A 25334-nucleotide genomic window follows, 5' to 3' on the forward strand; every position below is an offset into this window, starting at 1 on the left:
AGCTTCCCCTATAACAGCCATGGCTTCCCAGTCACTGGTGGGAGAAGTATTCAGATTTCTTCCTTAGCTCAGAGTACCCACCACAATATTCATATTGGTGTTCAGTACTAGCTTTTCCATCTAGTCGTGCTGATGCCAATTTTAGTTAGCAGGCAAATAGTTAAACGTTAAGGAATCATATTTGCAGAATAGTAACCCAGCGTATATCTTGACACTTCTCAAGCACTGACAATGTATAGATTGCATACGACAAGTATAGATATGACAGTGCAGATGGAGGCCATTCAGCCCATTGAGCATGCACCGAAACAATCCCACCCAGATCCTATCCCCATAACATAGAACACAGAACACCACAGCACAAACAGGCCCTTCAGCCCACAAGTTGCACCAATCATATCCCTACCTACCAGGCCTATCTATAACCCACAATCCCACTAAGTCCCAAGCACTCATCCAGAAGTCTCTTAAAAGACCCCAACGAGTTCGCCTCCACCACCACCGACGGCCACCGATTCCACTCACTCACCACCCTCTGAGTGAAAAACTTACCCCTGACATCTCCTCTGTACCTGCTCCCCAGCACCTTAAACCTGTGTCCTCTCGTAGCGACCATTTCAGCCCTGGGAAATAGCCTCTGAGAATCCACCCTACCTATACACCTCTCAACATCTTATAAACCTCTATCATAACCCTTATGTATTTACCCTGCTGGTTCCCCCAAACACTAAGGGGCAATTCAGCACGGCCAATCCACCTAACCCACGCTAATCTGTGGACTGTGGGAGGAAACCCACGCAGACACTGGTTGGCAGTGCTCTGAGTCCAGGCTGAATGGCTACTTGTGACACTGTATCCCAGCAACAGTTACCAGCTTCAGGAAGCGAATGTTGGAAAAAGAGAGAGCTGAATGGTATTCCAGTGAATTCCGTAATGATAGCATGCTTGTTCATATCCCGTCAGTATCTGAGTCAGAAGAGGTTGTGGTTCCAAGCCTGTATCCAGATCTTAAGAGGGTCAACTCTGACACTTTGGTGCATTACTGCGGGGGTGTTACTCGCCAATGGGGACCATCTGTTGGGCACAATGCCAGATGAAATGGAGGGACAGTAATGTAGTGATTATACAATTGAACCAGTTACCCAGAGGCAAGGATGACTGGTCTGAGGCATAAGTCCAAATGTCACAACAGCCGCTTGGAAATTTAACTTAATATATCTTTCAAAAAAAGTAACTGGCCAGGATTCTCCAAGCTCACCCACAGCTGGGATTCTCCAGTCCCGCTGCAGTGAACAGAGATTTGGCTCAGTGCCAAATTTTCCAACCTCATCCACAGCTTGGATTCTCCAGTCCCGCTGCAGTGAATGGAGATTTGGCTGGGTGCCAAATTCTCTGACCTCACCCACCCACGGATGGGATTCTCCAGTCCTGCTGCAGTGAATGAAAATTTGGTGGAGCATCAAATTCTCCAACCTCACCCACCCACAGCTGGGGTTCTCTGCAGTGAATGAAGTTTTGGCTGAGTGCCAAATTCTCCGACCTCACCCACCTACAGCTGGGATTCTCCAGTCCCACTGCAGTGAATGGTGATTTGGCAGAGCGTCAAATTCTCTGACCTTATCCACCCACAGCTGGGATTCTCCAGTCCTGCTGCAGTGAATGAAGATTTAGCTGAGCTCAAAATTCCCTGACCTCACCCACAGCTGGGATTCTCCAGTCCCACGGCAATGAACAGAGATTTGGCTAAGAACCAAATTCTCTTTTCTCATTTGTAGCGGGGCTTGCAAGACAGAAGAATTCTGGCCAACTAAATTACTGGACTGTAGTCAAAAAAAAAACCTCTCTCTCATTCACTAATCAAATTTTGGGATGGAAATCTGCCATTTTTACCTGGTCTGGTCTACAATTTTTTTTTATTCTTTAATAGGATGTGGGTGTCGCTGGCTGGGTCAGCATTTATTGCCCGTCCCTAATTGCCTTTGAACTGAACGGCTTGCTCTGCCATTTCAGAGGGCAGCTAAGAGTCAACCACATTACTATGGCTCTGGAGTCACATGTGTGCCAGACTGGTTAAGAACAGCAGATTTCCTTCCCTAAAGGACATCAGTGAACCAGATGGGTTTTTCCGACAATCGACAATGGTTTCACGGTCATCACGAGACTTTTAATTCCAGATTTTTAAAATTCAAATTTCACCATCTGCTGTGGTGGGATTCGAACCCTGTGTCCTCAGAGCATCACCCTTGGTCTCTGGATGACCAGTCCAGAGACAATAGCACTGCCTCTTCTGTTGCATCTTCTCCTATGTAATTATCTGAGGGAACCCAGAACCAGGTTTGAGGATAAGGGGTAAACTTTTTAGAGCTGAGGTAAGGAGGAATTTCTTCACCCAGAGGGTGAATTCACTTCCACAGAAAGTAATTGAGGCCAAAATATTGACTGGTTTAGCTCTTGGGGCTAAAGGGATCAAGGGATATGGGAGGAAGGAGGGATCAGGATATTGAACTTGATGATCAGCCATGATCAAAATGAATGGCAGAGCAGGCTCGAAGGGCCAAATGGCCTATTCTTCTTCTAGTTTCTATGTTTCTGTTTCCGGGATGCATGGGATCCTTGATTTTTGCAGGGTGGAAAGGTCGATTACAAGAGGCCACAGGTTTAAGGTGAGAGGGAGTAAGTTTAGGGGAGATGTGCGGGCTAAGTTTTTCAGTGGGTGCCTGGAACCCACTGCCAGTGGAGGTGGTGGAAGCAGGCACACTAGCAACGTTCAAGGTGTAACTCGATAAATACATGAATAGGAGGCAAACAGAGGGATAGAAACTATGTATTGGCACAAGCCTAGTGGGCCAAAGGGCCTGTTCCTGTGCTGTATTGTTCTTTGTAAAGCAAGTGCTTCTGAGAGATTTGAATACTATTTGGGTGGCACGGTGGTTAGCACTGCTGCCTCACAGCGCCAGGGACCCGGGTTCGATTCCCGGCTTGTCTGTGTGGAGTTTGCACATTCTCCCCATGTCCGCATGGGTTTTCTCCTGGTGCTCTGGTTTCCTCCCAAAAGATGTGGTGCTTAGGTGGATTGGCCATGGTATATTCTCCCTTAAGTGTCAGGGCGATTAGCGGGGTAAATATTTGGGGTTACGGGGTTAGGGCCTGGTGTGGGGTTGTGGTCGGTACAGACTCGATGGGCTGAACAGCATGATGCAATTGCTTCTATGAAATGGACTGTCCCCTAACAATACGACATTTTTCATGTCCAATGCCCCACCTATTTGTTCAGTGTTCCTTCCCTCGATCTTCACGATGTGTTTGACCCGTTTGAAGTCAGGTCCTGTTCTCGTCAGCTGCTCGACAGGCCGGCAAAACAAGCAATTCCGTTTAAAAGTATAATTGACCCCAAATAATCCAGAAGCTCATACAGTCAGATGGTTCACGACAAGGGCATAATGATGTTGTAATCTGCTACAGGTTATCATGGCTTAAAGTTCCACAGCTTTAAGTTTGAACATTGGTGAAAGATTAATGCGGCCACAGGAAAAGGAACAACTCCATATAGCATCAGTGACTGAATAAATAGTTGTTAAACAGCCCCATTAAAGTAACAGGATGCCAGAATATTCGTTTACGACACCCAGGACAAAAAAGGAAGAAGTCTATTTCCATCACACTGTAATAGATCGATGAGGTTCTAACAATAAAAGGCTTAATTGCCAACAGAGGAAATATATATCACACTGAAAGTTCAGACTAGATTACAGTGCGACTGCATAGAATCCCTACAGTGCAAGGGAGGCCATTCGGCCCATCAAGTCTGCACTAACCACAATCCCACCCAGGCCCTATCCTTGTAACCCCATATATATTACCCTGCTTGGGTGGTACATTGGTTCAGTGGTTAGCACTGCTGCCTCACAGTGCCAGGGACCTCAGGTTCGATTCCCGGCTTGGGTTATTGTCTGTGTGGAGTCTGCACATTCTCCACGTGTCTGCATGGGTTTCCTCCGGGTGCTCCGGTTTCCTCCCACACTCCAAAATGTGTGCATTAGTTGGATTGCCCATGCTAAATTGCCCCTTAGTGTCAGGGAGACTAACTGGGGTAAATACATGAGGATAGAGCCTGGGTGGGATTATCGATGCAGACTCGATGGGCTGAATGACCTCCTTCTGCACTGTAGGATTCTATGATCTACTCCCCCTCTGACATTAAGAGGCAATTTAGCATGGCCAATCTACCTAACCTGCACATCTTTGGACACTAAGGGGCAATTTAGTATGGCCAATCTACCTAACCTGCACATCTTTGGACACTAAGGGGCAATTTAGCATGGCCAATCCCCCTAATCCACACATCTTTAGAGACTGTGGGAGTAAACCAGAACACCCGGAGGAAGCCCATGCAGACACGAGGAGAACATGCAAACTCCACACACACAGACATAAGCCCATGTATTTACCCCAGTTAGGCTCCCTGTCACTAAGGAGCAATTTAGCATGGCCAATCCACCTAACGCACACATTTTGGACTGTGGGAAGAAACCAGAGCACCCAGAGGAAACCCACGCAGACACAGGGAGGACATGCATACTCCACACAAACAGTAACCCAAGCTGGGAATCGAACCCAGGCCCCTGGCATTGTGAGGCAACAGTGGTAACCACTGTGCCACCCAAGGATGAATGGATGAAGCAAGAACATTTACCAATTTCAATTTTCAGTGGTGGGTTGCTTAGATTGTTTCTGATTATGCCTATCCATCTTAAATACCTAAATTTGTTGATGCAAGCAGTTTTCAACTTCCAGGTCAAGTCATTATCCCAATTTTCTGTTGGCAAACTATGTCATTTTGTATTGCAACTGATCCCACAGATCCCAGAATAACACCAAATGAATCTCAGGATTATTTTACTTTATTATTATTGTCCCAAGTAGGCTTACATTAACACTGCAATGAAGTTACTGTGAAAATCCCCTAGTTGCCACACTCTGGCATTTGGATTTGGGTTGCTTCAGTAGTTGAGGAGTCACAAATGGTGCTAAACATTGTGCAGTCGTCAGCAAACATCTCCACTTCTGACTTTATGATGGTGGAAAAGTCATTTGTTGAAGAATTTGAAGATGGATGGGTTTAGAGCTGAGGAACTCCTGAAGTAATGGTTATTTATTTATTAGTGTGACAAGAAGGCTTACACTAACATGGCAATGAAGTTATTGTGAAAATCCCCTAGTCATCACATTCCTGTTTGGGTACACCGAAGGAGAATTTAGCACAGCCAATGCACCTAACCCGCACGTCTTTCAGGAGGAAACCCACGCAGACACGGGGAGAATGTGCAGACTCTGCACAGGCAGTGACCCAAGACAGGGAGCGAGCCCGGGTACCTGGCGCTGTCAGGCAGCAATGCTAACCACCGTGATAAAGCATCCAAGCACTTTTTAATGGAATTAACCCAAGCACAAAACAGCCCATTATAAATGGTTTGCACTCTCCAGTCGGAGATGCCAGAGATTAAAGTACATTACAGGGGATATGATAATTACCTGTAAGTGAATTACAGGGCAGTAACACAACTAAGGCATCCAGTTAATACATGTCAACAAAAAAAGGGCAAGCCTCAAGCAGTTAACAATTGTCACCCGAATCCCAACATGATTGCTAGCTTAAATGTACTGCGAGCTATTGTTCAGGGTTGGTGCACGTACAAGAGAGTGGATTGTTTTCAAAATGATTGCCTTTTGGTGCAACTCAGTCTGAGCCCCTATTCTTTGATCTGGGGGGATTATCTGACACTGTTCAGCATTGTTCTGAGGATTTCTCAAAAACCTAGAAACAAAGTCTTTGAAGTGTTCCTTTGGCCGCACTGTAGGGGACTCCCCATGAGGGTTCCAGAGAAGGCGGGTTTGGGAATTCTCATTTTTGCGTTTGACAATGCCCTTCCATCCCTGTCTGAAGAACTCATTGTGAAATGATGCTGGGATAAAGTATTGGCAATTAGAACTACGTCACTGCTATAGTAGAAATGCATGATGATTTTTTTTAAAAAGTTTAAAAAGTTTCTTTATTAGTGTCACAAGTAGGCTTACATTCACATTCTGATAGTTACTGTGAAAATCCCCCAGTCGCCACACTATGGCGCCTGTTCGGGTACATGGAGGGAGAATTTATAGTTTATTTATTAGTGTCATAAGTAAGGCTTACATTAATGCTGCAATGAAGTTACTGTGAAAATATCCCAGTAGCCATACTATGGCGCCTGTTCGGGTACACTGAGGGAGAATTTAAAGTTTATTAGTGTCACAAATAGGCTTACATTAACGCTGCAATGAAGTTACTGTGAAAATCCCCAGTCACCACATTCCGGCACCTGTTTGGGTACACTGAGGGAGAATTTAGCACAGCCAATGCATCCTAACGAGCACATTCTTTTGGACTGTGGAAGGAAGCTGAGCACCCGTAGGAAACCCACACAGATATGGGGGAGAAAACGTGGCACGGTGACACAGTGGTTAGCACTTCTGCCTCACAGCGCCATGGACCCAGGTTCGATTCCCGGCTTGGGTCCCCCGTCTGTGCGGAGTCTGCATGTTCTCCGCCTGTTTGTGTGGGTTTCCTTCGAGCACTCCAGTTTCCTCCCACAATCCGAAAGATGTGCAGGTTAGGTTGATTGGTCATGCTAAATTGCTCCTTAGTGTCGGGGGACTAACTAGGGTAAATGCCTGGGGTTATGGGGATGGGGCCTGGATGGGATTGTAGTCAGTGCAGATTTGATGGGCCGAATGGCCTCCTTCTGCAGTGTAGGTTTTTTTAAAAAAACAAACCAGAGCACCTGGAGGAAACCCACGCAGACACGGGGCAAACGCGCACACTCTGCACAGACAGTGACCCAAGCTGGGAACTGAACCCAGGTCCCTGGCGCTCTGAGGCAGCAGTGCTAACCACTGTGCCAATATAGCACAGGCAAGGCTGTACAGTATTTTGGTTTAAATGCCTGGACCGTAGGAGGAGAGGTAATAAGCCGTGGATAACGAAGGAGGTGAAGGAAAGTGTTAAATTAAAAGCGGAGGCGTTTAGAGTAGCTAAGAGTAGTGGGCAAGAAGAGGATTGGGAGAGGTTTAAATGTCAACAAAGATTGACAAAGAAGTTGATAAAGAAGGGTAGGAGAAACTATGAAGCTGGGCTAGTGCTTAATATAAAAAAGGATAGCAAGAGTTTTTATAAATATATAAAAAGGAAGAGGCTGGCTAGGGTGAACGTTGGTCCCTTAGAGGATGAGAAGGGGGACTTAGTGGTAGGGGATGGGGATATGGCGGAGGTCTTGAATAACTTTTTTGTTTCGGTCTTCACGGAGGAGGACGTGAATAATTTGCCGGATGTTAGAGATGGAAAGGTGGTAGGACTGGAGGGTCTCGATGACATTACTGTTACTAGAGAGGTGGTGCTCGACAGACTGGAGGGGCTGATTGTGGACAAGTCCCCAGGACCGGATGGAATGCATCCGAGGGTCCTGAAAGAAATGGCGGAGGTGATAGTGGATGCCTTGGTGGTTATTTTCCAGACGTCGCTGGATTCCGGGGAAGTGCCGGAAGATTGGAAAACGGCTAATGTTACGCCGTTGTTTAAGAAGAGTGCCAGGCAAAAGGCAGGGAATTATAGGCCTGTTAGTTTAACGTCTGTTGTAGGTAAAATGTTAGAATCTGTCATCAAGGAGGAAATAGCGAGGCATCTTGAGGGGAACTGCTTGATAGAGCAGACGCAGCACGGTTTCCTTGAAGGGAAGTCGTGTCTGACAAATTTACTGGAGTTCTATGAGGATGTGTCTAGGGCGGTGGATAGAGGAGAGCCGGTGGATGTAGTCTTTCTGGATTTTCAGAAGGCGTTTGACAAGGTACCTCACAAGAGGTTATTACAGAAGGTCAGGGGGCATGGAGTTGGGGGTAGGGTGTTAGCGTGGATAGAGGACTGGTTGTCAAATAGGAGGCAGAGAGTGGGGGTCAATGGGTGCTATTCGGATTGGCGGATGGTGACTAGTGGAGTGCCCCAGGGGTCGGTGCTGGGGCCTCAGCTATTTACCATTTATATAGATGATCTGGAGGAGGGAACCGAGTGTAGGGTGTCGAAATTTGCTGATGACACCAAAATTGGTGGAAAGGCAAATTGTGCGGAGGGTCGGGAGAGTCTACAGAAGGATCTAGATAGGCTGGGCGAATGGGCCAGGAAATGGCAAATGGAATTTAATGTTGGTAAGTGCGAGGTGGTCCACTTTGGTAGGAATAATGGTAGGAAGGATTATTACTTACGTGGAGAAAAACTTCAGCAGGCGACGGTGCAGAGGGACCTCGGGGTCCTTGTGCATGAGTCGCAAAAACCCAGTCTGCAGGTACAGCAGGTGGTCAGGAAGGCGAATGGGATGCTGGCCTTCATCACAAGGGGGATTGAATATAAAAGTAGGGAGGTCTTGCTGCGGCTGTATAGGGCATTGGTGAGGCCGCAGCTGGAGTACTGTGTGCAGTTTTGGGCACCGTACTTACGCAAGGATATTTTAGCCTTGGAGGGAGTGCAGAGGAGGTTTACTAGGCTGATGCCGGAGTTGAGGGGGTTGAGCTATGAGGAGAGGCTGAATAGATTAGGCTTGTACTCGTTAGAGTTTAGAAGAATGAGGGGAGATCTCATTGAGACGTATAAGATGATGAATGGGATGGATAGGATAGAGGTGGAGAGACTCTTCCCGCTCAGAAAGGATAGTAGGACTAGGGGGCACAGCCTCAAGATAAAGTGGGGGCGGTTTAGAACAGAGTTGAGGAGGAACTTCTTCACTCAAAGGGTGGTGAATCTCTGGAATTCTCTGCCCGTTGAAGTGGTGGAGGCTGCCTCGCTAAATATTTTTAAGATGCAGGTTGATGGGTTTTTGATGAGAGAGGGGATTAAGGGTTATGGGGAGAGGGCGGGAATGTGGAACTGAGCCATGACAGATCAGCCATGATCTTATTGAATGGCGGGGCAGGCTCGAAGGGCTAGATGGCCTACTCCTGCTCCTATTTCTTATGTTCTTATGTTTTGGCCGGATTGTTCTCTACTAATAAAAAATGAAAAATGCAGGATAAACTCAGCAGGTTGGGAAGCATCTCTGGAGAGAAACAGTGTTAATGTTTCAAGTCCAAATGATTCTTCTGTAGAATCATTGAATCATAGAATCCCTACAGTGCAGAAGGAGTCCATTTGACCCATCGAGTTTGTACCGATGACAATCCCATTGAGGCACCATCACCGTAACCCCATGTATTTACCTTACTAAACTTCCTGACACTAAAGTTTAAAGTTTGACAGTTTATTTATTAATGTCACAAGTAGGCTTACATTAACACTGCAATGGGTTCGATTCCCAGCTCAGGTCACTGTCTGAGTGGAGCCTGCACATTCTCCCCGTGTCTGCATGGGTTTCCTCCAGGTGCTATGGTTTCCTCCCACATTCTGAAAGATGTGGTGATTAGGGTGCATTGACCCAAACAGACGCTGGACTGTGGCGACCAGTGGAATTTCACAGTAACTTCATTGCAGTGTTAATGTAAGCCTTACTTGTGACTAATAAATAAATAAACTTTAAATAAACTGAACAAGAACAGAAAATGCTGCGCGGCATGGTGGCACTGCTACCTCACAGCATCACGGACCCGGGTTCAATGCCAGCCTTGGGTCACTGTGCGGAGTCTGCAGATTCTCCCTGTGTCTGCGTGGGTTTCCTCTGGGTTCTCCGACTTCTTCCCACAGTCTGAAAGGCGTGCTGGTTAGATGCATTGGCCGTGCTAAATTCTGCTTCAGATTACCCGAACAGGTGTTGGAGTGTGGGATTTTCACAGTAACTTCATTGCAGTGTTAATGTAAGCCTAATTGTGAAACTGATAAATAAACCTTAGCTTTTGGAAAATCTCAGCAGGTCTGAGAGCATCAATGGAGAGAGAATAGAGCATCTATATAAAGGCTTAGTTAGACCGCGTTTGGAGTATTACATGTCGATCTGGTGACCACACTACCAGAAGAATTTGGAAACTTTGGAGAGAGTGCAAAGAGGATTCACTAGGATGTCACCTGATCTCGAGAGCATTGATTATGGAGGGGGATGAACAGATTAGGATTATTTTCACTGGAAAAATGGAGACCTGATAGTGGTCTACAAAATTGTGAGAGGCATAGACTGGGTGGATAGCCAGAGGCTTTTTCCCAGGGTGGAAGTTTCAATTACAAGGGGGCACAGATTCAAAGTGAGGGAGGTTGGGGGGAGTTTAAGGGAGATGTGCGAAGAAAATTTTTCATGCGGAGAGTGGTGGGTGCCTGGAATGCGCTGCCAGAGGAAGCAGGTACATTAGCAACATTTAAGAGTTATCTGGATAGGTACACGAATAGGGAGAAAATAGAAGGATACGGACTAAGGGCAGAAGGTTTATTTTAGTTTAATTAGGGTATTATGGTCGGCACAGGTTTGGAGGGCCGAAGGGCCTGTTCCTGTGCTGCACTTTTCTTTGTTCTAATGTTTCAAATCTGGAAACATTGGCTCTATTCTCGTTCCACAGACACTGTCAGACCTACTGAGACTTTCCTGCATTTTCTGTTTTTTGTTTCGGATTCCAGCACCCATGGAATTTACCTTTACCTTAGTAGAAAAGCAAGTGACCCATTCCACCTTCTTCCGTCGGGAGAAAATACAAAAGTCTGAAAACACGTGCCAACCGACTCAAGAACAGCTTCTTCCCAGCTGCCATCAATCTTTCGAATGGACCTACCTCGCATTAAGTTGATCTTTCTCTACACCCTAGCTATGGTTGTAACGCTACGTTCTGCACTCTCTCTTTTCCTCCTCCCATATGTACTCTATGAATGGTATGCTTTGTCTGTACTGCACAAGAAACAATACTTTTCACTGTATCCCGATACACGTGACAACAATAAATCAATTCAAATCAAGACATCTTTGCCTCCTCTCTCCTCTGTCCTTCTGCCTATTCTCTTCAAACTTAAATGACTGAAATTTACAAAGAAAGTTAATAAAGACAATCATCTGACTTCCTCCAAAGCCTTTGAGCCAGTTAATTCCCTTCCCGGATAACAGCAATAATCTCAGTACTGGCAGTCCAGTTTGCTTTCCAGTACTGCTGTAGATAGTTATTGCAGTAGTAAAGTGCCCAGGGTCGTCTGATAGCTCACCCAGCTACCCGTGGATAGAGAGATAACAAAAAGTGCTTCATCTCTTATTCGGAATATTTGGGACTTGCAGGACAAGACTCAGTGCAAATTGGGAAACTTGTGAAACGGAAACTTCCCTGCTGGGAAGGGCAGTTCTCGCACAGAGGCATTGCCACATATCAATGTTGTCTACGGATTCTTAAAGTTTATTTATTAGTGTCACAAGAAGGCTTACGTTAATACTGCAATGAAGTGAAAAATCCCCTACTCGCCACACTCTAGCGCCTGTTCAGGTACACTGAGGGAGAAGTTACTGAGGGAATGCATCCTAACCAGCACGTCTCTGGGACTGTGGGTGAAACCGGAGCACCCGGAGGAAACCCATGCAGGCACGGGGAGAATGCACATTCCCCACACAGATAGTGACCCAAGCTGGGAATCGAACCTTGGCCCCTGGGGCTGTGAGGCAGCAGTGCCACCCCCCATCATCCCCTCTGGTTCTGCTGGTGAGACATATAGAACAGAGGCTGCCATGAGCTGGCTAGGATCTGGAGCAAAGTTAAATATTGGAAGGATAAAAATTTGCAAGTGTATGCGGGAAGAGCAAAAGAGTGGGAATAATTAGGTAGCCAATCATCACGGGTGTAATGGCTGGCTGGCCTCCTTACAATGAAACATGAGGCCATTCGGCCATTGATTTGATTTGCTTTATTATTGATCCATTGACTCTGTCTACACTTCCCGCTGCCTTGGAAAAGTAGCCAGCATAATCAAGGACCCCCATGCATCCCGGACATTCTCTCTTCCACCTTCTTCCGTCAGGAAAAAGATACAAAAGTCTGAGGTCGTGTACCAACCAACTCAAGAACAGCTTCTTCCCTGCTGCCATCAGACATTTGAAGGGACCTACCTTATATTAAGCTGATCTTTCTCTACGCCCTAGCTATGACTGTAACACTACATTCTGCACTCTCTCCTTTCCTTCTCCATGAACAGTATGCTTTGTCTGTAGAGCACTCAAGAAACAATACTTTTCACTGTATACCAATACATGCGACAATAATAAATCAAATCAAAGAATCAAATAAAAGTCACATGTAGTGGGTCATAACTAGGGTGTAGAGAAAGATCAACTTAACGTGAGGTAGATCCATTCAAAATTCTGATGGCAGCAGGGCAGAAGCTGTTCTGGAGTCGGTTGGTACATGACCACAGACCCTTGTAACTTTTTCCCAATAGAAGAAGGTGGAAGAGAGAATGTCAGGAGTGTGTGGGGTCCTTAATTATGCTGGCTGCATTGCCGAGGCAGCGGGAAGCGTGGACAGAGTCAATGGATGGGAGGCTGGTTTGTGTGATGCACTGGGCTTTGTTAATAACACTTTGTAGTTTCTCGCAGTCTTGGGCAGAGCAGGAGTCATACCGAGCTGTGATACAACCTGCTTTCTACTGTGTACCTATCGAGGTTAGTGAGAGTTGTGACAGACATGCCAAATTTCCTTAGTCTTGTGAGAAAATCGAGGCATTGGTGGACTTTCTTAACTTTAGTGTTGGCATGGGTGACCAGGACAGGTTGTTGGTAATCTGGACACCTAAAAGTGCAGATGGGGCATACACTAACATCCTGAAGTTGATGACTCTCTCCTTTACTTTGTTGACATTGAGGGAGAGGTTATTGTTGCCTCACCAGTTCACCAGGTTCTCTATCTCTTTCCTGTATTGTTCATCAAACCTGCACTGACTCTCTGAGAGAGCGTCCTACCGAGATCCTATCCTCGTGATCCCACATATTTATCCCACTAATTCCACTAACATATACACAAAGGGGCAAGTTACTACTCATAAAGTCACTACAATGCAGAAGGAGGCCATTCAGCCCATTGAGTTTGCACTGACTCTGTGACCCAGGCCCTCTCCCCTGCCCGATCCCCACAGCCCACACGCTTATCATGGCTAATCCACTTAACATACACATTTTGGGAAACTGAGGGGCAACTTAACATGGTCAATGCACCTAATCTGTACATCTTTGGAATGTGGGAAGAAGCCGGAACGCCCGAAGGAAATGCATGCAAGGAGAACGTGCAAACTCCACACAGACAGTTACCTGAGGCCGGAATTAAACCCGGGTCCCTCACACTGTGAGGAAGCAACGCTAACCACTGTGCCACTGTGTTCTGTGATTTATCTGGTAACAGTAACTACTTTTGCGTCTTAATGTGGAATTTCTTGCCCCAAACCAAAAAAAACAAATGCTTACTAGGGTCAGCCGTCATCAACTATGTAATGGTAACGAGATGTACTTTTATGACCACTACTTTCTCCCCTGAGGGACTCTTATCTCATGTTTGGATTGTATGAGAATGACTCAGAGATCTCCGTCCCAACAGCTTTGATAACCTGCACCAGTATTACTGCTCTCCTCGTAGAGTTTTAAATGACAGAAAGAGGCCATTCAGCCCTTCAAGCTTGCTCCACCACTCATTTTGATCATGGCTGATTATCAAATTCAATATTCTGACCCCCCCCCTTCCTCCCAAATCCCTTGATCCCTTTAGCCCCAAGAGCTATATCTCATTTCTTCTTGAAATCAGACAACGTTTTGGCCTCAAATATTTTCCATGGTAATTAGTTCCACACATTCACCACTCTCTGGGTGAAGAAATTTCTCCTCACCTCAGTTCTAAAAGGTTTACCCCTTATCCTCAAACTATGACCCCTAATTCTGGACAATGCTAACCACTGTGCCACCATGGAAGCTAAGGAGAGATTTGACAAAGATGTCATGGATACAAGACAAGAGGAGTGTTAATGGCAGTGTTAAAGACTAAAGGAGGTACTGATAGCGGCGTAAAGGTGAGAGAGCAGAATGTGTTAATAGCAGAACAAACGATCGCACACAGTGAAAGTAAAACTTATGAAGAAGGGACAGATGGCCCTGTGGGGACCAGTTTTACCACTTGCCCCTCCCATTACCCCACAGGTGTCAAGTTGGGAAGGGGGCGTTGGGCTAAGTCCAGTCATGGGGGCTATTGGGTTGGGGGAGGGGGTGCTTTCCAGACATGGGAGGAAATGTCGGGTCGGGATGGGGCCGATGTCAGGCCGGATCCAGATATGGGGGCAGGGTGAGGGAGTCGTGACAGGATGACGAGATGCCTTGGGTCAGGGGAATGGGGTGCAGGTGAGGGTTGGGGCATACTGTGAGGGAAGGGTTCATTGGGGAGATAAGAGGGGAGCTGTAGGGGTTCTCTGAGGGGTAGTTTCTGGTGAGGCTCTCGGTCTGGGTTTTGAGATGGCTACTTTGTAGTTGGAAGTATTTTTTCCCCCTACTAATTCTTTCAGAGTAACCATTGCTGTAAAACTGGGGGGAGCGATCCAAGTTAGTGATTTAAATCGCTTTGTCGTCTGGATCCGGGCCCAGCGCAATTGTCGAGAAGTTACCTGAGAATTTCCGAACAAGATTCCCCACCTTTTGGACACCTCCAGTCCTACACTGGGGAGGTAGGAGGATATGGAATTAACTCTCTTGCCCCCTCTGCAGGTACTGAGAGCTTCCAGTGCTTTGGATTTCCAACACCTGAGCTATTTCACTTCTGTGGAGCTGTCACTTCTGTTGCTGCTTCCAGACCAGGGTCAGCAACGTAAAATCCCAACAGTGAAGTAGGAGGCCATTCAGCCCATTATGTTTGCGTCGACTCTTCAAAGAGAATCTCCAACCTATTCCCGTAACCCCATGCATTCACCATGGCCAATCCACCTAACCTGCACATCTTTGGGCACCAAAGGCATTTGGGCAGTATGGCGGCACACTGGTTAGCACTGCTGCCTCACGATGCCAGGGATCCAGGTTCGATTCCCGACTTGGATGACTGTCTGTGCGGAGTTTGCACATTCTCCCCGTGTCTGCATGGGTTTCCTTCGGGTGCTCCAGTTTCCTCGCACAATCTGAAAGACGTGCTGGTTAGGCTGCATTGTCCATACTAAATTCTCCCTCAGTGGACCCGAATGTGACACCCGAGCGTGGCGGCTAGAGGATTTTCGCAGTAACTTCATGGCAGTGTTAATGTAAGCCTACTTGTGACACCAATAAATAAACTTTAGAAACAATTTAGCACGGCCAACGTACCTAACCCGCACATCTTTGGAATGTGGGAGGACTCGGAGGAAACCCACGCAGATACTGGGGAGAATGTGCAAACTCCACACAGACAGTGACCCGAGGCCAGAATCGAACCCGGGTCCTTGGCAGCAGTGCTAAGCATGCGGTCTTCCCCTCATCCAGCTGCGGTCCAGCTGGCACTGGAACCTGAGCTGGCTCACACAGAAAGATCCTCAGCTGACAGTGTCCCCAGAACCAAAAGGCATTTCTTGAAACGTCGAGTCCTCCTTACCTTAAACAGGTGGATGCCTCCCCTGTAGCTTTGGTGCACTCGTACTCCAACGTGACCACATGATTCTCAGCACAAGGTTCACTAATGAGAAACAGGATGGTAACATTAGGCAATACACATGGACTGTCAGCTCAGATTCAGCACTCACACGCATTGCGGTTTTCAGTGTGAGCCAATTGTTTAAGCTGACCTCTTTTATGAGGCGCCCAGTTGGGTCCGGGGGGTGGGGGGGGCGGTGTGGAGGAGGCATTTTAATGCCTTGAAGGGGGCTATATAACTTCTTATTGTTGGGACATTTATTAGAAATTGACAATTATCCTGCGGCCACTTAAGGCATAAAAGGCTACATTTTTGCACCATATTACAAGTTCGCCACAAACTTTACAAGTTCACCAAGTGTGAAGTCATAACAGATCCATTTGCAAGAGATATTCCAAGAAAGTTTCAAAATCTAGATTTCCAGAGCTGTTTTCTTCTTAAAAAAAAAGAGGTTTTCCCAGTGGAATCAGTGAATGATACAAATGCTTCTGGCTACACCTGAGCAAATGTGAGTGTTTGGGTGGCACTGGTTAGCGCCGCTGCCTCACAGTGCAAGGGACCTGGGTTTGATTCCCAGGTTGGGTCACTGCCTGTATGGAGTCTGCATGTTCTCCCCATGCCTGCGTGGGTTTCCTCCGGGTGCTCCACAGTACAAAGATGTGCAGATTACCTGGGTTAGCTGTGCTAAATTGCCCCTTTGTGTCAGGGGGACTAGCAGGATAAATAGGTGGAGTTATGGGGATAGGGGCTGAGTGGGATTGTGGTGGGTGCAGATGGGCTGAATGGCCTCCTTCTGCACTGTAGAGAGTCTACAATTCTATATTGACACAGGGGAGATCTCTGAGTGTGCACTCACTGGCTCTTTCCAGGAATAACAGTGGACAATTTGGAGAAATGGACTTCAGCCCTGATGTGGGGATCCATTGGACTGGGGTAAGCACAGTAACAAGTCTCACAACACCAGGTTAAAGCCCAACAGGTTTATTTGGTAGCAAAAGCCACTAGCTTTCGGAGTGCTGCTCCTTCTTCTGCCATGATGTGGAGATGCCCGCATTGGACCGGGGTAAACACAGTAAGAAGTCTCACAACACCAGGTTAAAGTCCAGCTGGTTTATTTGATAGCAAAAGCCACTAGCTTTCCCAACGCTGCTCATTCCTCAGGTGAGCCTCCTTCTGCCCTGCAGGGATTCAATGTAACCATAGTGGGGGTAGCGAGATATTACAAATGCTGATACTTACAACAGTAGTGTAACTCCCTCCACTTAGTCTCAAGTCAAAGTAAAATCCGCTGCAGTCGCAATTTTAACGTATCCCACTGCTCTGATGAGCGGTGCATTTTCGTTACGTGAATTAACCCTTACCTTTCCCGTTCTGCTTTGGAGACAGAGGAGAAACGGGGTGAGGAAAGCAGGGTGAAGGCGAGAATCATCCCAACAGTCTCCCCGGAATGCATGCTCCTTTTGCCAAGTTACAGTGAAACCGCACGAAGCCTTGTTGTCTGGGGAAAGTGACACTCTTCGGAATTGTTCCTTCCTGATTTCCTGCGGAATTCCTTTCGGGAGAGTTTTGTTTTTTTTAAAAAAAAAGACAAAATAAAGAAATCTTACTTGTTAAGGCAGGGAGAGTGGAGGAGAAAAGAGTTGGGGTTCTGCGGCTCACCCCAGTCTCATCTCTCTCTCTCACACACACACACACACACACTCTCTCAGAGCAACGTGGAAACACCGACAGAGGAGGAGGAGAGTTTGGGAGGAGGAGATGTTGGCTTTGAGCCTTGACTCAGTCTCCCAGTCCCAGGAAGCGTACAGCAGCACAGTGAACACACACACACAAGCCATCTCTCCCATCCAGCACTCATTGGAAATCTTTGGCAGGTAATTACTATCCAAAGCAGACGCATATCACATCAGATGTGGATTGGGGGGGTCAGAGAGAATTGAACACAACCCAGAGCAGAATCCTGAAGGAATCGAATCCACTCTGGATAACCTAAAGTTTACTTTAATTTAGTGTCACAAATAGGCTTGCATTAACACTGCAAGGAACTTACTGTGAAAATCCCCTAGTCGCCACACTCCGGCACCTGTTCAGATACACTGAGGGAGAATTTAAAGTTTATTTATTGGTGTCACAAGTCAGCTTACATTAACACTGCAATGAAGTTACTGTGAAAATCTCCTAGCCACCACGCTCCGCTATCTGTTCAGATACACTGAGGAAGAATTTAAAACTTATTTATTGGTGTCACAAGTCAGCTTACATTAACACTGCAATGAAGTTACTGTGAAAATCCCCGACTCGCCACACTCTGGCGTCTGTTCGGATACACTGAGGGAGAATTTAGCACAGTCAATGCACCTAACCACCATGTCTTTCGGACTGTGAGAGGAAACCAGAGCACCCGGAGGAAACGCGCACAGACACAGGGAGAACATGCAGGCTCCGCACAGACAGTGACCCAAGCTGGGAATCAAAGCCACATCCCCTGGAGCTGTGAGGCAGCAATGCTAACCACTATGCCACCGTACTGCCCACAAGATATTTGACAACACAGCTAAAATGTAACTGTGGCGCAGTGGTTAGCATTGCTGCTTCACAGTGCCAGGGACATGTGTTTGATTTCCCACTTGGGTCACTGGCTGTGTGGAGTTTGCAAGTTCTCCCTCTGTCTGCATGAGTTTCCTCCGAGTGCTCTGGTTTCCTCCCACAGTCCAAAAGATAAAGTTTATTAGTGTCACAAGTAGGCTTACATTTACACTGCAATGAAGTTACTGTGAAAATCCCTGAGTAGCCACACTCCGGCACCTGTTCAGGTACACTGAGGGAGAATTTAGCACAACTGATGCATCTAACCAGCACGTCTTTAGGACAGTGGGAGGAAACCCACACAGACATGGGGAGAGTGTGCAGATTCCGCACAGACAGTCACCCAAGGCCGGACTTGAACCCCCCATTCTCAGTACCAATTGGTTCCTCAAGCCTCAAGGGGACAATCACCAAACCCTTCCCCTTTAACTCCTTTACATAATCTTCAATAACCAAGTTACTTAATCCTAAATTTTAAATAAACGTTATGCTCGAGTTGAACATTTAGTATTGAGTCAAATCCACTCTGGATAACCTAAAGTTTATTTTATCAGTGTCGCAAGTATGATCACATTAACACTGCAATGAAGTTACTGTGAAAAATGCCCTAGTTGCCACACTACGGTGCCTGTTCTGGTATGCTGAGGGAGAATTTAGCACAACCAATCCACCTAACCAGCACCTCTTTCAGGCTGAGGGAGGAAACCAGAGCACCCAGAGGAAACCCCAGCAGGCATGGGACAGAATGCAAACTCCACACAGACAGTCCCAAACTGGGAATCAAACCCAGGTCCCTGGCGCTGGGAGGCAGCAGTGCTAACCACTGTGCTACAGTGCCATCCTGGAGATTGCAATGGGATAAATAATTATTTCCCAGCATTGAAAAATGATCCAGGAGAAAAATTCATCAGCTACAAACCAGCTGGAGAATTTAGACTTAGAGAGTGCAGAAAAGGCCCTTCGACCCATTGAGTCTGCACCAACAACATCTTGAAGAATCCTTCCCGGATGTATCACAGCTTGGTATGGCTCCTGCTCTGACCAAGGCCGCAAGAAACTCCAAAGGTTGTGAACATAGCCTAGTCCATCGCACAAACCAGCCTCCATCTACACTTCCCACTGCCTCGGAAAAGCAGCCAGCATAATCAAGGACCCCACGCACCCCGGACAATCTCTCTTCCACCTCCTCCCATTGGGAAAAACTTACAAAAGTCTGAGATCACATACCAACTGATTCAGGAACAGCTTCTTCCCTGCTGCCATCAGACTTTTGAATGGAACTACCATACATTAGGCCGATCTTTCTCGACACCCCAGCCCTGAGCGTAACGCTGTATTCTGCACCCTTTCCTTTCCTTCTCCCCCATGTACTCTGTGAACCGTATGCTTTACCTGTATAGTGCACGAGAAACAATACTTTTCACTGCATCTAAATACATGTGACAATAATAGATCAAATCAAATTTTTAAAAATCTACCACTAAAGATGCGCTAATCCCATTTTCCTGTATTTGCCCGTATCCTTGAATATTATGATATTTCAAGTGATCATCCAAATATTTTTTAAAAGTTGTAAGGTTTCCATTCTCCACTAGGTTCCCAGGCAGAGTATTCCAGATTCCCACCAGTGAAAAATGTGCCTGAATATTTTCCAATGTTTTTATCCCTGGGGGTCTTGTTGCGATCAACTTCAATTCTTAAAGCCTGCTTTGCAACAAACAGCCCCTTAAACCCAGACACAGTATAAATCCTTTGTCAATAAACTGCTCCCACTTTGGAATCAATCAGATGTTTTATCCCCATTATTTAAATTCTCCCCACACGGTGGCACAGTGGTTAGCACTGCTGCCTCACAACACCAGGTACCCGGGTTTGATTCCCAGCTTGCATTACAGTCTGTGTGGAGTCTGCATGTTCTCCCCGTGCCTGCGTGGGTTTCCTCCGGGTGCTCTGGTTTCCCAACACCCCCCCACCCCCACAGTCTGAAAGACGTGCTGGTTAGGATGCATTGACCATGCTAAATTCTCCCTCAGTGTACCCGAACAGGCACCGGAGTGTGGCGAATCGAGGATTTTCACAGTAGCTTCATTGCAGTGTTAATGAAAGTCTACTTGTGACTAATAAATAAACTTTAAAAATCATGGAAGGGGCACCTGTGCCCCTTTGAGGGGAAGACAGCAGATTGAGGGTCACCAGATCGGAGGGGGGACTAGGGGAGGAATCACTGGCGACTCAGAGTCTAGGTGCCCCTCAACCTGCTGTGTTGCTCATACAGAGACAGTGACTATATTGCCAAACGCCTTCTGCGTCTCCCCACCCCCCCCAACCCCCAACATCCGCCCCCTCCCCATGACACTGAGAGCCTTGGCTGCAGTTCTCCCTGTGTTTGTGTGGGTTTCCTCCGGGTGCTCTGGTTTCCTCCCACAGTCCGAAAGACGTGCTGGTTAGTTGCTAAATTCTCCCTCAGTGTACCTGAACAGGCACCAGAGTGTGGCGACTTAGGGATTTTCACAGTAACTTCATTACAGTGTTAATGTAAGCCTACTTGTGATACTAATAAGAAAACTATGGAAGGGAGACCTATGTCCCTTTGAGGGGAACATAGCACATTGGGGATCACCTGGTCTGTTTGGGGCGGTGGGGTGACCTATACAGGAACAGTCACTACACTGTCAAACACTAACCCACCCATTCCCCCACCGCAGCCCAATTACATTCAGAGCCTTGGCTGTAGGTCAAAAGTTAGGAGAGCAGTGATTCTCAGAAAACAACTTCTTTGCATTTATATAGCACCCCCTGAGCCTCTAAGAGAAGTACTTTTTGAAATGTAGTCATTATTGTAAATGTGGGAATGTGACCAGGCCTCGCTATCACCTATCACTGCAAGTTCCCTAAGGAAACAATTATATATCTAACCAGAGTCTCTGCCCCTCCTCAGGCCTGTAAAGAACATAGCCTGGAATCTCAAACACAAACTGAAACTGCTGGAAAATCTCTGTCAGCATCTGTGGAGAGAGAATAGAGCTAATGTTTGGATGACCTTTGTCAGAGCTATTGAGGTCTTCAAGTTAAGTAAAAAGTACAGTAAAGTTTATTTATTAGTCACAATAAGGCTTAGCAATGAAGTTACTGTGAAATTTCCCTAGTCGCTACACACTGGCGCCTGTTCGGATCAATGCACCTAACCAGCACATCTTTCAGATCATGGGAGGAAATCAGAGCACCTGGAGGAAACCCACGCAGACACGGGGTGACTGTGCAAACTCCACACAGGCAGTGACCCAAGCTGGGAATCGAACCCAGGTCCCCAGCACTGTGAGGAAGCAGTGCTAACCACTGTGCCACCATGCCGCCCAAAGTTCTTTCCACATACCTGACGAAGGAACAGCGTTTGCGAAAGCTCGTGAGTTTACTATCAGATAAACTTGCTGGACTTTGACGTGGTGTTGTGAGACTTCTTACTGTGTTTACAGGGATAGGGCAGGGCAGATGGCCTGGGTAAAATGAAGAAAGACAACAAAGAAATAAAAGGCAGAGCACAGTTAAAAACTAAACAAGATGAAAACAAAGAGGTCGAGGTGGGGTAGAGCGAATCATCTGAATTTGTTGAATTTGATGCTGAGACTGGAAGACTGTAAAGTGCCGAGCCGGAAGATGAGAGACATTAGTTAAGAAAGCCCACCACCATCTCAACTTACTCAGAGGACTAAGGAAATTTGGCATGTCAGCTACGACTCTCACCAACTTTTACAGATGCACCATTGAAAGCATTCTTTCTGGTTGTATCGCAGCTTGGTATGGGCTCCTGCTCTGCCCAAGACTGCAAGAAACTACAAAATGTCATGTATGTAGCCCAATCCATCACTCAAACCAGCCTCCCGTCCATTGACTCTGTCTACGCTTCCCGATGCCTCGGTAAAAGCAGACAGCATAATCAAGGACCCCACGCACCCCAGGTATACTCTCTTCCACCTTCCTTCATCGGGAAAAAGATATGAGTCTGAGATCGTGTACCAGACTCAAGAACAGCTTCTTCCCTGCTGCCATCAGACTTTTAAATAGACCTACCTTGCATTAAGTTGATCTTTCTCTGCACCCTAGCTATGACTGTAACACTATCTTCTGCAGTCTCTCGTTTCCTTCCCTATGAACGGTATGCTCTCTCTGTATAGCACGCAGGCAACAATACTTTTCACTGTATGTTAATACATGTGACAATAATAAATCAAATCAAAATCTTTTCAAATCAAGGGTAAGATGGGTATAGAAGGATATGGGCCAAACGCGGGCACTTGATACTAGCTTAGGGTTAAAAAATGGGGCAGCATGGACAAGTTGGGCTGAAGGGCCTGTTTCCATGCTGTAAACCTCTCTAACTCTAAGGTGCTGTTCCTCCAGACCTGGGCACTTTATCAGCTCCTGCAAAAATTGCTTAATCCTTTGAAAAAGTGCAACATCCCTGGAATAATTACAGCTTGCCACCCGGGAGCAGAACCCTGTGAACAGTTTACCACTGCAAGATTCTGAAGAATTTCATTAAGGGCTGAGGGCTTAAGGCTGAGGCAACGGGAATTAGAACGGTGGGTGGGGAGAGTTTAATGTCGCTTTGAAGGTGGGCAGTGCAAACCACAATCCGCCAGGTTTGGCCAAATTGGTGTTGAAAACCCTATCAGAAGGGCACAGCACAAAGCTGATGATTGTGATCTGCCTTTGAAAGGGGGCCGCAGTGAAATGACTTTCAGTCCGTAACCCCAGCAAGCCCTACAGCAGAAAGGAAAAACTGCTAACACCTTGTAACATAATCCCTTGATGCTGAAAAGTCCCAAAGTGAAGGAGACTGGGATAAATCTTGAGGAGACATTCCCACTGAAACTGCGAAGGGGGATACTCTGGCTTGACAGGGGACCACACAAGTAGAATCAGAGCACTCGCTCAGTCCAGGCAGCTGGATAACTCATTATTAGTTGCAATCCTTTGTCAGCCAGGACACCGTTTGAGATTTCCAGCATTTTGCTCCATTCAGAACTTGGTCATGGCCTGAGACTCCCAGGAGCTGGGCAGATGTAATTCCGGGCAGCACCATGGTTGGCACTGCTCCCCCACAATGCCAGGGACCCGGGTTCAATTCCAGTCTTGGATCACTGTCTGCGCGGAGTCTGCACGTTTTCCCCATGTCTGCTTGGGTTTTCTCCAGGTGCTCCAGTTTCCTCCCCTTCACCCAAAGATGTACAGGTTAGATGGATTGACAATGCTATATTGCCCCTTAGTGTCCAAAGATGTGCAGGTTAGGTGAATTGGCCATGGTAAATTGCCCCTCAGTGTGCAAAGATGTGCAGGTTAGGTGAATTGGTCATGGTAAATTGCCCCTTAGTGTCCAAAGATGTGCAGGTTAGGTGAATTGGTCATGGTAAATTGCCCCTTAGTGTCCAAAGATGTGCAGGTTAGGTGAATTGGCCATGGTAAATTGCCCCTTAGTGTCCAAAGATGTGCAGGTTAGGTGAATTGGTCATGGTAAATTGCCCCTCAGTGTGCAAAGATGTGCAGGTTAGGTGAATTGGTCATGGTAAATTGCCCCTTAGTGTCCAAAGATGTGCAGGTTAGGTGAATTGGTCATGGTAAATTGCCCCTCAGTGTGCAAAGATGTGCTGGTTAGGTGAATTGGTCATGGTAAATTGCCCCTTAGTGTCCAAAGATGTGCAGGTTAGGTGGATTGGCCATGCCAAATGCCCCATCGTGCCAATGGAATTAGCAGGGTAAATGTGTGGGGTTATGGTGATAGGGTCTGGATTGGATTGTGGTGGATGCAGACTCAATGGGCTGAATGGACTCCTTCTGCACTGTAGGGATTCTATGATTTTATGATGACCCTGTTGAAATCATAGAATCCTTATAGTGCAGAAGGAGGCCATTCAGCCCATCGAGTCTGTACTGTTCACAAACCCACCCAGGCCCTATTCCCACAACACCACACCATGTAGGAAGAATGTGCAAACTTCACACGGAGAGTGACCTAAGGTCAGAATTGAACCTGGGTCCCAGGCGCTATGGGGCAGCAATGTTAACCACTGTGCCACTGTACACAACAGGATCAAGGATGTGTTGTCGCAATTATACAGGGCCTTGGTGAGGCCACACCTGGGATATTGTGCGCAGTTTTAGTCTCCTTTTCTGAGGAAGGATGTTCTTGTTCTCGAGGGAGTGCAGCGAAGGTTTACCAGGCTGATCCCGGGGATGGCGGGACTGATGTATGAGGAGAGATTGACTGGGTTAGGATTGTTTTCGCTGGAGTCGAGACAAATGAGAGGTGATCTCTTAGAGACTTATCAAATTCTAACAGGGCTAGACAGGGTGGATGCAGGGAGGATGTTCCTGATGGTGGGGGGAGTCCAGAACCAGGGGGTCACAGTCTGAGGATTCGGGGTTGATCATTTGATCGGAGGTGAGGAGACATTTCTTCACCCAAAGAGCCTGTGGAATTCAATCCCACAGGAAGTAGTTGATGCCAAAACATTGAATGTATTCATGAGGCAGCTGGATATAGTACTTGGGGCGAATGGGATCAAAGATTATGGGGGGAAAGCAGGATTAGGCTATCAACTTGGACAATCAGCCATGATTGTGATAAATGGCGGAGCAGGCTCAAAGGGCCAACTGACCTCCTTCTCCTCCTATCTTCTATGTTTCTATGACCTTCCCCCTGTGCCAGTAGGCCCCCAGCCTTAGTGCATCCCTCAGCACTCAGGATGTGCCAGCCTGCAACACCGGATCAGGGATAACTCCTTGCACCGGGAAGACCAGCACAGCTCGGCAGATCAGAGTGCGTCCTTGGCCAAGTTGATGATCCTCTGGCAACAGTTGACATTTGTCCCAGTGTCACTACCCCACCGGCTCCCACCCCCCCAACCTAGGGAAACCCCGAGAGTCCTGTGTCGCAGTGCTGAGATTGGGATGAACCTCAACAGGGAGGAAACGACTGCATCTCTCCCCAGACCTTCAGCGGTACGTCAGCTGACAATGATTGATGAAGGGGTCACATTCATCTTTAAGAGAACATCAGTCGCTGGCAGTGAGTTAGAAGGCAGTAGCTCACTCTTTAGGGTTACTCTGACATTTGTAAACCACTTGGGATTTTCTCTCACCAGTTTTACAATGTT

The 25334-nt window shown here is 47.0% G+C and overlaps 1 protein-coding gene across 1 annotated transcript in view; it reads right to left on the reverse strand.

The window, feature by feature from the left end:
* LOC145360690 (collagen and calcium-binding EGF domain-containing protein 1-like) overlaps positions 1-17261 on the reverse strand; it is a 107378-nt gene extending 90117 nt beyond the window's left edge. The window contains exons 1-2 of the mRNA XM_080216049.1: positions 16956-17261; positions 15556-15636 (exon numbers count right to left, since the gene is read on the reverse strand). Of these exons, the coding sequence (XP_080072175.1) occupies positions 15556-15636; positions 16956-17047 (173 nt within the window). The 5' untranslated portion in view covers positions 17048-17261. The remainder of the gene's footprint in view (positions 1-15555; positions 15637-16955) is intronic.
* Between the last annotated feature and the right edge of the window lie 8073 nt (positions 17262-25334).

The sequence above is a fragment of the Carcharhinus amblyrhynchos genome, chromosome 32 (assembly GCF_965287045.1).
Source record: "Carcharhinus amblyrhynchos chromosome 32, sCarAmb.v2.hapA, whole genome shotgun sequence".
Lineage (NCBI taxonomy): Eukaryota > Metazoa > Chordata > Chondrichthyes > Carcharhiniformes > Carcharhinidae > Carcharhinus > Carcharhinus amblyrhynchos.